Source organism: Chaetodon trifascialis, chromosome 8 (genome assembly GCF_039877785.1).
Source record: "Chaetodon trifascialis isolate fChaTrf1 chromosome 8, fChaTrf1.hap1, whole genome shotgun sequence".
In the NCBI taxonomy this organism is placed as follows: Eukaryota; Metazoa; Chordata; class Actinopteri; order Chaetodontiformes; family Chaetodontidae; genus Chaetodon; species Chaetodon trifascialis.
In genome coordinates, this window is record NC_092063.1 from 3900139 (window position 1) to 3913451 (window position 13313).

The 13313-nt window shown below is 43.8% G+C and overlaps 1 protein-coding gene across 1 annotated transcript; it reads left to right on the plus strand.

The window, feature by feature from the left end:
- Positions 1-650: 650 nt before the first annotated feature.
- On the plus strand, positions 651-2225 carry LOC139335470 (N-acetyltransferase family 8 member 3). Its single transcript, XM_070969088.1, has 2 exons — positions 651-754; positions 1283-2225. The coding sequence occupies exons 1-2, from the start codon at positions 736-738 to the stop codon at positions 2032-2034; spliced, it is 771 nt and encodes a 256-aa protein (XP_070825189.1). The 5' UTR covers positions 651-735; the 3' UTR covers positions 2035-2225.
- Positions 2226-13313: the final 11088 nt, after the last annotated feature.

Consider the following 13313-nt stretch of genomic DNA (forward strand, 5'->3'; position numbering starts at 1 on the left):
GGATTCATGAGGCTCGGCTATTGATTTAAACAGGTGTAAAGGCCCTTCACCTGCCGGGGAAATTTAATCATGTCAGAGGGCCACCGGGTTATTGCACAAGACACTGACGCCATAGGACGCTCTCACGTCAAGGGGATAGACGTTATTAGTTTTACTTTCACCTCAAACTACGGAGGAGAGGAGGTGCGGAGGTCCACAGTGGCTTCCCCAGAGAACAGAAGCAGAGCTGAAGCACCCAAAAGGAGATTAATACGAACATTTTATTCTTCTTTTTCAAGATATCTACGAACGAGCGCCGAATTCACATTCTGCTCAGTGCTCAGACTTAATATGTTCAGGATCGGTGCTCATCCTCCCGGTGAAATCCAGTGATAGAGTTCTTTACTCTGTTGACTGAGCTAATTAAGTTTAGATAAATATGTTTCATAATCAAAGCAACACTGTGACTGGTTTCAATTAAAGTATAAAAGCTCCACAGATCACCGTCATCTCTGATAACTTAAATCATCAATATTTTATACAATCACTGGTAGTTTTAGTTCAAAGTCACTTAAGCTTTCCAAGTTTTTCTTTGTGTGTGTGTGCGTGTGTGTGTGGGCTCATAGGTGAGCATGCTCAGACTAATTTCAATCCCTTTTGTGAATGGCTGCTTATCACAATCTGTAGCTTAAGTTCAGGCGGAGCAGCGGCGTTAAGTCCTTCAGAGTGAGCGAAAGACGAGGGGAGCGAGTCGGCATGGCCCAGAAACAGAACTGTAAGTCGATGCTCTGATTATGTTCACCTTTCCTTCCTTTTTCCAGTGATTACGAACGTGAGCGCTGTAAAGACAGCTAGGGTGTAAATGAATGGCAGCGCTAACATGCCTGGATGACACATAACTCATTTTGGGTGAAACTAAACGCCTTTTGTTTGCTGCCTCAGGAGCCTCGCCTCGCTCTGATTTTCACCGTTTTGAGAGCTAATTGTGTTTCATCTCAGAGTGACTCCTGAAGTTGTAAAGAGGAACAATGGCATAATCATTTTAATTGTGGTTTTCACCTCAGGTTGTCATACCCAAATGCCAGCTTTTTTATTCATGTGGAATTGAGTCGAATTAGAGAAGAAAAGGGTGAAACTCTGTGAGAGCCGCATTGATTTTTTTCTTCTTAACAACAAGTTACGTGAGCGTATTGAGCCCATTGTGAAATCCAGCAGGAATTTCTTGTTGCAACAACAGGCAGATTAGTCTCACTGAGCTCTCATTCTCGCCCCCCTCCCTCTCTTTTTCCTCTCTAACATGCAGGTCAAGTCTCCATCAGGGAGTACAGACCCTCAGATGAACATGTGGTCGTTTCGCTCTTTCGCACCGGGTTACTTGAACATGTATACCCGGCTTTCTTCAAGGCCCTGAGCCATCCAGACCACGTTGGCGTCGCTTTGAGCATTTCCATGGCCGGCTATGTGCTGGGAGGCAGCTCCTACTTCCAAGCTTTACTCTTTGGCAGTGCATGGGCTGGCCTCATTTATTACTGCTGTCACGAGATCTACGAAGGCTACATGATGAGGAGGCTGAGCGCAGACATGGCTGACATTCAAGCCAGCTACCTGGAAAACCCAGATAACGGTTTCTGGGTGGCAGAGGCAGACGTCAACGGCCAGTCCAAGGTGGTGGGCATGGTGGCGGTGATGGGGAAAAGGGAAGGAGAGGAAGGTGAGAGGTTTGACGACTGCAACGGGGGACTGATGGGAGGAGGCTCCGAGATTGCCCAAGACGCCGGAGACGGGAGTTACGGCGAGATGTCCCACGTGATTGTGGCGTTCTCGTGGCGCCGCAAAACCGTGGGCTCGCAGCTGACGAGGAAGGCCCTCGACTTCTGCAAAGAGCGAGGCTACACCCACCTCGTCCTGGACGTCAGCTCGCCGCAGACAGCAGCCGTGTCCCTTTGCCAGAAACTTGGTTTTGTTCAAACGGCGTCCCACAGTAACACACACGCTAATCGCTGGTTCTCCAAGCTGGCCAGAATAGATGTGATGCGAATGGAGAAGTTCATTTAATGGACTGTTAGACCTCTGATACGACCTCAGCTGTACAGAATGCTCCAGTTAACTTATGCTTCTGGTCTCATTTAAGGCAGAAATCTTCCTCCTCACGTGATGTTCGGCCATTCGTGTCTCCAGCTCGCTGTTACAGCAGTAGAAAAAAAAAAAACATTAAATTGCATGTTTTTTCCACAAAGCAGCATTAATGATCTCAGTTTCCTTGTATTTCTTCTTGCCTTGATGTATTATGTACACACATGCACCCCTGACAGTCGATTGCCCACAACCATAGAAAACAGAGACAAGTGGTCAACTTCTCTGGTCGGAGACATTAATTTACAGAATTTGCATACAGAAAAACAATAAACCTCATTGTTTTATTAAATTCCTTACTGCACGTTAAACAGAACAAGCTCTGCTCACATTTAATTATCTACGGTTCAGCTGTCCACTAAGGAATATGAAAATATATGTGAGAAAGGAGAAATGTAGTCATCTGGAGGCAGGAGAACTTTCTTTTAAGCCTCTTTCCAGGGAGGAGTTGAATCCCCCTGCCTCAGAGGAATTAATGCCAGCTGACTTCTAAGACCTCACAACTCTTTGCTTAAAATACCAATGAAAAATGCAATAGTATCAGGACATTGGGAGGTTTAAAATTCTTTGGAGCTAAAAGTGCCGCGTGTGTGTGTGTGTGTGTGTGTGTGTGTGTGTGTGTGTGTGTGTGTGTGTGTGTGTGTGTGTGTGTGTGTGTGTGTGTGTGTGGCATAAAAAGAGGATAAAGAGTTCAGTATACCGCAGCGCATTCAGGTCATCGTACACAAGGCGAAGAGCGAGATTATCGACACTAAACAATAGAGAAAAAGCTCAAGTGTTTCCATTTTTGTGGTCTTGCGTGTGAGGAGGGACTGGACTGAGCAGAGGTGAAAGGGCCATGGGAAAATGATAGCTGAAGCCACGTGAACGAGGAGCTTCCTGTCAATTATGTCGCCCGATGCCAGTGATAAACCTATTGTCAGCCACCAGCATTGTGCAGCATCAGCTACTCGACGTTTCTTAATGTGCATTGCCTCAGAAATACCCCAAAGGCGATCGCAATTGCCAAAATATTATCAGCACCACACAGTATCTGCTTATCTGAAAGAGTGCGTGTCCACAGTGAGCCTATAGGGGACCCCAAACCACCAGTGTGTGCAGCGGCAGGTGTGGCTTAAATGAGTTTCAAGAGGGAGTACTGTATGGATTGAGCAGCTTGGCACCGAGACACGCACGCCATCAGAGGCCGTCGGGCATCAATCATACCTGCCGAGGCTGTCAGGAAAAAATTAGGCTGGTGGCCAGCAGGCAGGTGCTGAACTAGCCAGAGGAAGATGAGCCTTAATGCCGGCCAACCTGTTGTCATCCTCTCACAATTACCAGTACAATTGGCCTCGAGCTAATGACAGCTTGATTGTAATTCCTCTCATACACATGCTTCCCGGATGAATCAGTTGCCATTTTGGGGCGATTTTGGATGAAAAAGCTTTGCAAAAACTCTCAGAAAAGTCAGGTTTGCTGTAGCCACAGTGCCCGTACAGAGGTCGAAAAAGGTGTCATGCTTTCATGTCTAAATTAATTACAAAAACAAAATACAAATGCATGTGTTCACCCCTCAAAGTCAGTATTCAGTCGATGCACCTCTGCTCTGTCAGGCTGCTCGGAGCTTGTGTTTAAACCCAAATGGCTGCACCGGTGATGCTTCAGGTGTGTCTCAGTCAAGAGGCTGAAGTGTGAATTTCAGATTTGTAACTTGTTCATATCTTTTTTCGCTTTGACATTAAAAAGTCCTCTCGAATTGACTCCAATCCAGAGCTGCGAAACAATAAAACATGAAAACTTTCAGGCAGAGCGAACAGTAGTGCGAAATTCCAGTTTTCATGGATGCATGTCTGCGACAGCTGAGGGGTAATTGGATTTATTAGCACGATGACAGACTTAATGAGCGTCTGTAGGTTTGCAGTCCTGTCAAACAAAGAAATATTTCTGCTCTGGTTGTTTATGTCTTTCTTTCTGGGAGGGAAGGTAAACGTGGGTCGCACTTTTCATCCGTCTCTCACTGTTGGACTGGAGGTTTTCCCTATTTGAGATAACGTGCGAGATCAGTGAAACAGGCAGAGCTCAAGAAATTCAATTGGAAAACATCTCTTTGTCCTCGACTTTTGGGGTGTGTGTGTGTGTGTGTGGGCAGGGATTATCCTGCGCACTCCTGCCTTCATGTGTTCTCACCGTGAGGTATTTCTTGTGTTTTATTAATCTGCCTCATCCGGCTCATTGTGGGAAAAGAGTTGATATATTTTAAGGAAAACTTTGATGACACTTTCAAAGTGACAGCAAAACAAGCAGCTCGGGCTCTCTTTCTGTGCTCTTACTGAAGTGGTGGAGATTATGGAGATTAATTGCATCACGATACCAGTCGCCTATGTGCTGCTGTCGAGGGCCGGAGGAAGATTTGTTTGGATCATACATCATCATATGCTGTTCACCAGTGCCTTGCATAATCGCTTTCCATCCTCTCTGTTGCACCGCAGGAAGCAGAACTTTTCGGCCATGCTGCTGAACTTAAGTGAAAAGAAAAACAACAGCAGGGGAATTATTTTAAGTTAGATGTTAAATCACAGGTAACAAAGAGACGTCACGCACTTACACAAGCAGCTAGTTTATCCTGCGCCGCCAATTCACTGCCGACTTTATGCAGAATCTGCACTTATTTTACTGAATAATTGGTCAATTATTCGCTGCATGGGTCAGGAATGATAAATATGTTTTTCTATAAAGGCAGAATATTAGACCACAGTGAGATACTAACTGGTAAAGGATGAGAAACAGGGGAGATGTGTTCACTGGATCCTTAACATCATTGCACTGCTACAGCTGGAACATGCATGGAAGCAGTCTCGCTATCATTAAAGATTGGAAGCAAGATTATGAGGATGAATGTGGGATTAGATGTTGCTAACGAGTCTTAAATATATTTACACCGCAGCGAACCTCTGCGTCGTCTACAAATGTTCCAGACAATTTTAGGCAGCGGCTCGTTTGCTGAGCTCTGGCTGCAGTGCAAGAGGACTGTGGGGACTTGGTCAAGGAAGTAATTGGACACAACAACAACCGAAAAATTGATCACAGCTGTTGTAATTAGGAGAAATATGGGACAATCAGTTTTTTCGTGTTTCAGGCTCGATGCCGAGTTACCCGCAATAACTGCAATCCAATACACAAGATAGTAAAATGTGATAATTATAGAGTGACACTCTTCAGGTACGCTGTGCTTAAAATGATTCTGCAGTATTTCTGGATAATGAACCAAGAGACGCCGACCTCCATCACACTAAGAGTTTTGCAAATTATAGAAGAAGAATGATTGTTCAACTGAAATGCAGGTTTAAATAGAATATAATTAAGGGACCGTGTGAAAATAATTGGAGTGGGAAGGTGGGATTAAGCTTATATTTCACATTTTAAACAAGTAAAACCCCCAGTGTTATTAATATTTTCTTTGGACACTTCCCTTTAAAACTGCAACACAATCCTCTAATATCTCAAAGCAAGAGCCCAAATTTACGGCAAAATAGTGAAAATACTGCAACTCACAACTTACAATACAAAACACAGTAACTATACTCCATTAAAGTTAGAGAAAGAAAGCAGATTACTGAAACATTAAGTGACCATCCAAAGGCTAACGGCTAAAACCAACTGCTAATGTTAGCTACGCTGAAATCCCGTTAGCTAACGTTAACACAAGCTACACATCGCGGAACCTCTTGCTTTTAATTTCAGCATCCACACTAACAGGTCAGAGCAGCTGAACAGCAGCTGTGAAGAGCATAATTAACAAAATCCATTTAAATGCACATAATCGCAATTTGTACAAAACATAATAAATATAACAACACAATGTTCCTTTTCTCTTGTCTTTATTTGCATATTTGGTAATGAGGTAATCCAAAAGTCATGGAAAGTAAACAATAATTAAGAATAATTCACTATTAATATTGTAATACTTGGGTTACCAACTACATTTTTGAACAGGTAATTAATAATTTTATGAGAATGCATTTTTACCTCTCAACCTTGACTGTACCTCTACCTGTTACGATGCATATAAAAAGGTGTGAGCCGCTCTTCTCCATAGTAAAATATTATGCGATCTGCTGTTCAACAATCAGTGTAAATTCAGGGTGATGACAGGATTGTTGTCCTCTACTGCCACACACACCTTTATTACACGGCACACAAAAGAGACATTTTTTAACAGTGCAACTCAGAAGGAAAAGGCTGAAATAACATGTAAATCCCCACCCCCTCCTCCACCCCCTAATAATTTTCAGACACTCCCTAACTAACAAGATTTGACAAGCGTAAGTCCTTATCCAATATATTTAGGATATCATTAATTTCTAATGATGTACAGCATAATTTCATCATCTCTGAGTTTCCAGAGGTTTTGAAGTCAGTGGGGAAATAATCCCCAGAACAAATGTCCAGCAGAAACCATTAAAGACCCAGCGTGGATTGATCTCTATATTAACTAAAATGAAGTTATTTGACGAGGAAGTCGGTCCTTTATGGTGCACGTTCAGTGAGTGGTGGATTAAACTGCTGCAGTGAGGATATCTGTCACGTGTCACAGCACTGAAGTGAAGGAAAGGATCATGTCTCGGGCTGGGGTGATGAGATTTGTGCTCGGAGCAGGAAAATAGACCTGTTATGGACTTGGATTCCTCCTGGAGGAAACGCGGTCGCTTCCCAGTTCTCAAGCGCTTGTTGCCATCTGTTATGTAACTCCATACATGCCAGCTGTCATATCAAGATAGATTATGTGTTTGTTAGCTGTGCTGCTGTTCCTGTTAGCCACCATAACTCCAGACAGCTCAGCACAACCTTTCTGTGTCTTCGAGGCTGCAGCCGAACATCTTCTTCTCATTTTAGCCAATTTAGATGTACGAACAATTCTTGAACTTGGTGGATATTTCAAAAAGGCTATTAAGGTGTCAAATTAAAGTGATTACTGTCTGGGATGGTGGAAATTATGAGCTAGACGAGAGCACGGCGCCTGTTTATAAATCCTAAAAGCTGTCTGTCAGAGAGCTTTGTGTCTTTCTCGGCCGGGGCGTCACCGTCGACTCCCAGCAACAAGACAAAAGGCAGTGTGACTGGAGGATGCACAAGGTGAGATGTGATCTCTAAAGTGAATCAAATGGTTCAGATGCTGGGTATCGACTGCCTTTGGAAGCTTAATAGGAGATTTAATAGAGCCAGACAGAGAAACAACTTACATTTTTCATGAGGCTGTTTCTCAGGGGTATTAATGTTTGGACATGCTGACAAACCCACGATATTTATATGCAGAGTGTTGCGGTCGCCACAATTCAAGTGTCTCTGAGGGTCATTTTTCATTGGATTTTTACCTGTGGAGCAGAGGGTCGAAATGGATTTCTCTCTAAACAAAACAGACATACCTGCCAGCAGAAAATAGGCTCTACACTACAGTACAGTACAGCGCACCTCTACAAATAAATACCCCATGAACAGTTTATTGTCAGTATAATTCAGACGATGTGCAATTAATGCCAGAATCAGTGGAGAGCTTTATTGTCGTTGCACAGAGTATGAGTATGAAATGCAATTTAGCATCTAAACAGAAGTGCAAAAAGCAGTGTTTGCATTGGTTTGCTCTGATCCCTCACACCATTAAAAACACATATGTTGGGTTAATTCTCCTCAGTCAGTCCTGGATCAAGGCGCTGGCTCAGAGCTGGAGATAGACCCCATCCTGCATCCTAATACTTACATACTGCAGAGAATGGATCTCACTGTATGTTGTACTGCGCATGATTGTGTGTATGTGACAGTAAAAACGTGATAAGATTCATTGATGTCGGGGTAATATATAAAGAAAGAGTAGATATGAATAAGATATATGCAACAGTATGATCAGTAGGCAGTGCAGTTATAAGTATGAAATAAGCTAATATTAAGACATGATATACAGAATACACGGCTGGATGTATGCTATGGATACAGTGCATACGCTCTGTGTTGGGCAAGTTACTTTCAAATATAATATATTACATATCATCCACTACTTGCATTTGACAGAATTAACATTACTTTCACCAAAATAACTGCAGATGTATGACCAGCTCATATGAGGGTTTGAGATAGTAACACAGGTGCTGCGATAGCCTCTGCATAACCTGGTCTGCTGCTGTTTGCTGTCTAATGCTGGGATCAGACTGCACCATATGAAAAAAGAAAAAACAGCTGTGGATGTGCTCCTAGGTGGTACAAAGAGGGCAGTATGCACAACAAACCTTTTTTCTGTTTGGTTTTCCCACCTGACAACAGCAACCTCAACATCCCTCCTCCTCCTCCCCTCCTTGCCATGTTTACACCAGGAACACACTGTGGGAGATGCCACACAAGACAATAAAACTCTGACATGCTAGACCTCTCATCTGGGTGTCGTGGGACGCACACGCTGCATGACGGGTCGTTTGGCACGTCAAACTACACGAGTATAAACGCCTGATCCTCGTTCATAATCAGCCATGAAGCTGGTAATTTGGCGTTCATGAAGACATCGTCTCAAAAATGGTCAAGTGTTTTGTTCTATTTTCCTAACATATCCGCTCGTGGCAACTAAAGCATGATTAACCTCTCTAATGGTTATGTTTTAAGCGCTCATTGCACTTCAGGAGGAAATTATGGTCTTGGGTAAATGCTGAAAAAGACAAAAGTGACTTGCAGGATGTGACATGTTTACTTTCCCTCGCTGTAAAAGCCCTGAAAACCATTAGCGTATATTGTCATATTCTGGTTTTCAGGGGCTTTTGCTGCCTAAATCTAACCACACATGACACACTGGAGACTGAGATTTGCATCCTGAGTCCCATTTGTGGTCAGATTACATACAAAGTCAATGCGTGCACATGTATTTGCACCGGGCGATGTGAATGACACAAATTATATGATGTGAATCTGCAAAATTCACATGCTAGCTGAAAATATTCAAACTGTTGTCTGGAGAGGACCAGGCAGAGCTGCTGTTCCCCGACAAACAGCTGCTGTGCCTGGGAGCTCTGGAGGACAGAGCCGGGGGAGGAGCCGGAGCTTCTGGAGGAGTAAACACCCGGAGTCACACCAGATCCTTTGGGGACTTTTGGGATGAAAAAGCGGATTCGTGTTGACCATCACTTCTCAGCCTGTCCGCAGCAGCGAGCCACAGAGGTGCCGACCTCCGCTGTTGGGTTGTTTGCAATTAGTCTGTCTGTCCATGCTGATGCTGACCGGAGGGGAAATGTACTTCGTGAGCGCACAGAGAGGAGAAAAGACGAGTGACTGGAGGGAAACAGACAGAAGCTGAGTCTCTGGTGGATGCTGAGTTCAGTCAGAGGCTGCACACACACACACACACACACACACACACACACACACACACACACACACACACAGTCATGTTTCCATAATGTTTGAGGTTATTACCTACCTAACCTTATACGAACCTTAACCAAAGTCCTCACCCCTAAATTTAAATAATTTTCTTTAGGTTGTGTGTGCGTGTGGGTTGGCACTCACACACACACACGCTTAGACACAATCCTGTCGTTGCTTGCTATCCAATGGCTAATGTACAGGAGTCATGGCTTTTTGGGGTGAATAGAGACGGGCTAATCATTTATGTTTGTTGCATTACTTGTGCGAGTAACACTAATGAACAGAAATTATCCTGCTGTCAGACTTGTGTAATTAATGCAGGGCAAAAATTAGCTTCTCATTTGAGCACAGCGTTACATTTTCAAACAAAAAAGCAACTGGTAAATAAAATTAGTGCTCTATGAACTTAATTTCTACGATATGGGATTGGGTTGGGGAGTCAGTCAGCCTCGCAGTAACTCACAGTGTCGTCTTTGCTAGCTTGGTGACGTTAGCCTGTGGTAGGCTAACACTGCTGTGGGGCTAATGCTAAGCTAGCTGCTGATGGTCAGTAATGAATTCCAAACCAAATGCTGGCTGCTTGTTTAAACATCTCTCATTTTCTATTTTTATCCATATAAAGGCTTATTAGACAGAAGCGGATGAGTCACAGAGGCATACGTAACGTCTAATGTCACTAATCACTTGTTGAGTAATCAGCAAAGAAGACAGATAAACAATGAGATGGAGCATGGCTCCTGAGCTCCCAATGATAGACGGAGATCAACCAGGCTTTTACAAGGTTAGCGTCGCAGAAAATGAAATGCATCCCGCCTGCAGACTCCTCTCTCTCTGGCTGGGCTGGCAGCAGCCTCAGCCATCCGACGCGCTCTCTCTCCTGTGGGAATGGATTTAGTTGGATTTTTAATTATCTGACTCTGATTTCTAAATTAGTTTTTTATGCCAAAACTAATAATAACAATAGACAGAGATGGATCTGGGGAGGCTTGAATATGCTTGTGAGGAGACAGATTGTTCTTTATCCGGGCCGTCAGAGATTACCACCCCCACTTAGAGGTTCATAAGCAAATAAAAACGCTTGTAACACAGTTAAATGACACAATCCTGCCAAGTCCTTAATCATTATTCTTCACAGCATGGGCACATGAGTGACATTCATTCACATGACACTGATACCCGCTTTGCTCAACAGTTAGGATACTTTCACATTTTAAAGCGCTCAGCTTTATGTTTCCTGCTGCTCTCTAATTGTTAACGACAATCAGAAAACACAATGTTCTGACGTGATACAGCAAAATTAATGTGACAGTCTAGTGAAAGTGAAGCAATCCCGGATGCTGGAGACATTGTCTTCAAATCACAGCAATAAGTCTTCCTCTCCAACTAGGTGAAAGCCCACCCATCCGTCCACCCACACACAGACTCACTGTCACTCACACACACACACACACACACACACACACACACACACACACACTTCTGGACCAGCCTTCATCCTTCATTTGCTGGCACCATCGCTGTCTGTGTCCCACTGTACAGCTGAGCCGCCACACCAATATCACTAAATTTGACAGGGCCGTACCTCAAGGCTGCCTCCACCGGAGCTTTGAGGTGAAAACACACGATTATTACCCAAAAGCAAACTTACTGCATCCCAACAGCTCGGACACCAGCTACAGAGGGTAGACAGATGGATTTTTACTAATTCTGTGTGCTGCACGGAGGCTGAGCAGCCTGCGATGGATCTTCTGGTGTGTACCATCTCCGGGTTTGGCAGCGGAGTCCATGCCGAGACCCTCTGAATAAGCACATCCTCCTGCTCCTTCCTCAGGAGACTTAATTGTTGCTGGACATTGTTTGTGATACCTGCCAAGTTGTCAGAAAATTTCCCTCTCTTGCAGCTTTTTGTAACCTCCACACAGCGGGGTCCCTGTGCTGTTATTCTCATCCCATCATCAGATTCATGACTATGGAAAAAGCTGATGAGACCATCTGAGGGGCATCATCAGTCACTTTAGCTTTAGGGTCAAACCACAATGTTCTGACCAGGCTTGCGTCTTAAATTTGGTCAGATTTTCTGCTCATCTGATGTTTTATGCAGCTCATACACTTCAAAACTTTGCTGAACTATGTAATGAAATGTATTACATTTCATATCTCGCTGTTCTTCAGGGTTTTATTGAGGATTAGAAAATAATCAGGCTGTTTTGCCAAGATGAAAAAATATCCTCAATATTAATTTCAGATAAAAAAAGCAAAGCCTCTGATGATTTAGTAAGAACAGTATAAGACGCATGTATTTCTAATATAATCTCAAAGGTTCATCGTGTCGCTGAAGCATTCCTGTGAAGATGCCTCAAATATCCATCAGGTGAACAGAAATTTAAGACTCGCAGTTTGCAGCCATGCTAGCAACTCTACATCCACACAAAGATGTTTTCAGGTTAAAACGCATCACTTTTGCTATGTTTTCACCTTGCGTCCACACTACTCCAGCATTTTAGAAGCCCTTGGAAACGTTGCTGACCAGGTTTTAATTCAAAAACTCTGGATGGTGGACACTGACACTCACCCTCACTTCCTGATTGGCTCTTGTCTGTCCCTGATTCATCACGTCCTCATCATGTGACTCTTTTCTGTTAGAAATCAAATGACCTCAGTCTGTATATATCCATGAGCCTCGATGACCAGCAGTTAAAGGACCAGCGTGTTGGATTTAGTGACATCTGGCAGTGAGGTTGCAAACTGCACCCAACACGAAAGGTGCTTTCTAGAGTCAGTGTTTGGTTTGTCCTTACTGGGCTACTGTAGAAACATGGCGGTGCAACATGGCGGACATGCTCCCTCTGTAGATATAGACTCGGTGATTATACACCAGTGAAAACACATTATTATATTCCATTTCTGCCAATAGATCCTCCTAAATGCTGCTCACAGGACCTTTAATTCAACATGGATGATGACTCACAGCTGTTGCTGACCTTGTTGTCAATGCCAGTGGCTGTTGTGAAGCTGAATTCTGTATTTTGTCAGGCTGCTGCTGCCGACATGCACAGGAAGCAAACAAACACACACTGGCGCAAGCATACCTGAATGGTCATGTATGGAGATTATTTCTGATGCAGTGATCAAACACTTGTCTGGACAGAGATTGTTGAAGTGAAGAGGTATTTGTGTGGACGCAGCCTAAATGAGGCTGTACTGAGCTGCAATGATGTTAGCGAGGACTCCATATGAGCAGAACAAAGAACGCGAAACAACAAAAAGGTCATCGGTGGTGAAGATGAAAATGAAAATGTAAGACTGACGGGAAGATAACAATCACAACAGTGCTTTCAACGTTCTTCTGCCTATTGATTAAAGGTCAGCGGAGTGGTTCTCGCATGAGCAGATATACACAGCTTTGTTATCGGAACTGGAAATGAGAAAAAGGTTTTGCGGACGTCTAGTCAGTAATGACCGTTTTCCACTTGGCCCATTTATATGAAGAAGCCGCATACCGCTCGTGGATGGCATCCAAGAGGGCTTCTGCCTGCAGCACAGAGGGCAGTGTCGCCAGGCACTTAGGATATGTGATGTGAAAGGTGTAATAACACACCATGAGACGCATCACACATTCATAGATGTACAGTTGGTTTCACAGAGAAGCACAACAGGAATGAAGAGTGCTCTCGCCTGAAGAAAGGTGTCAGGGTCGTCTGCAGACTGACACAAACACAGAGAGACAAACAAACGTCATCTCGATTCACCGTCTTTATATCTCACAGTCAAATCACATGAGAAAGTTCTCTTTCATGTACAGATTTCTTACCTCAAGG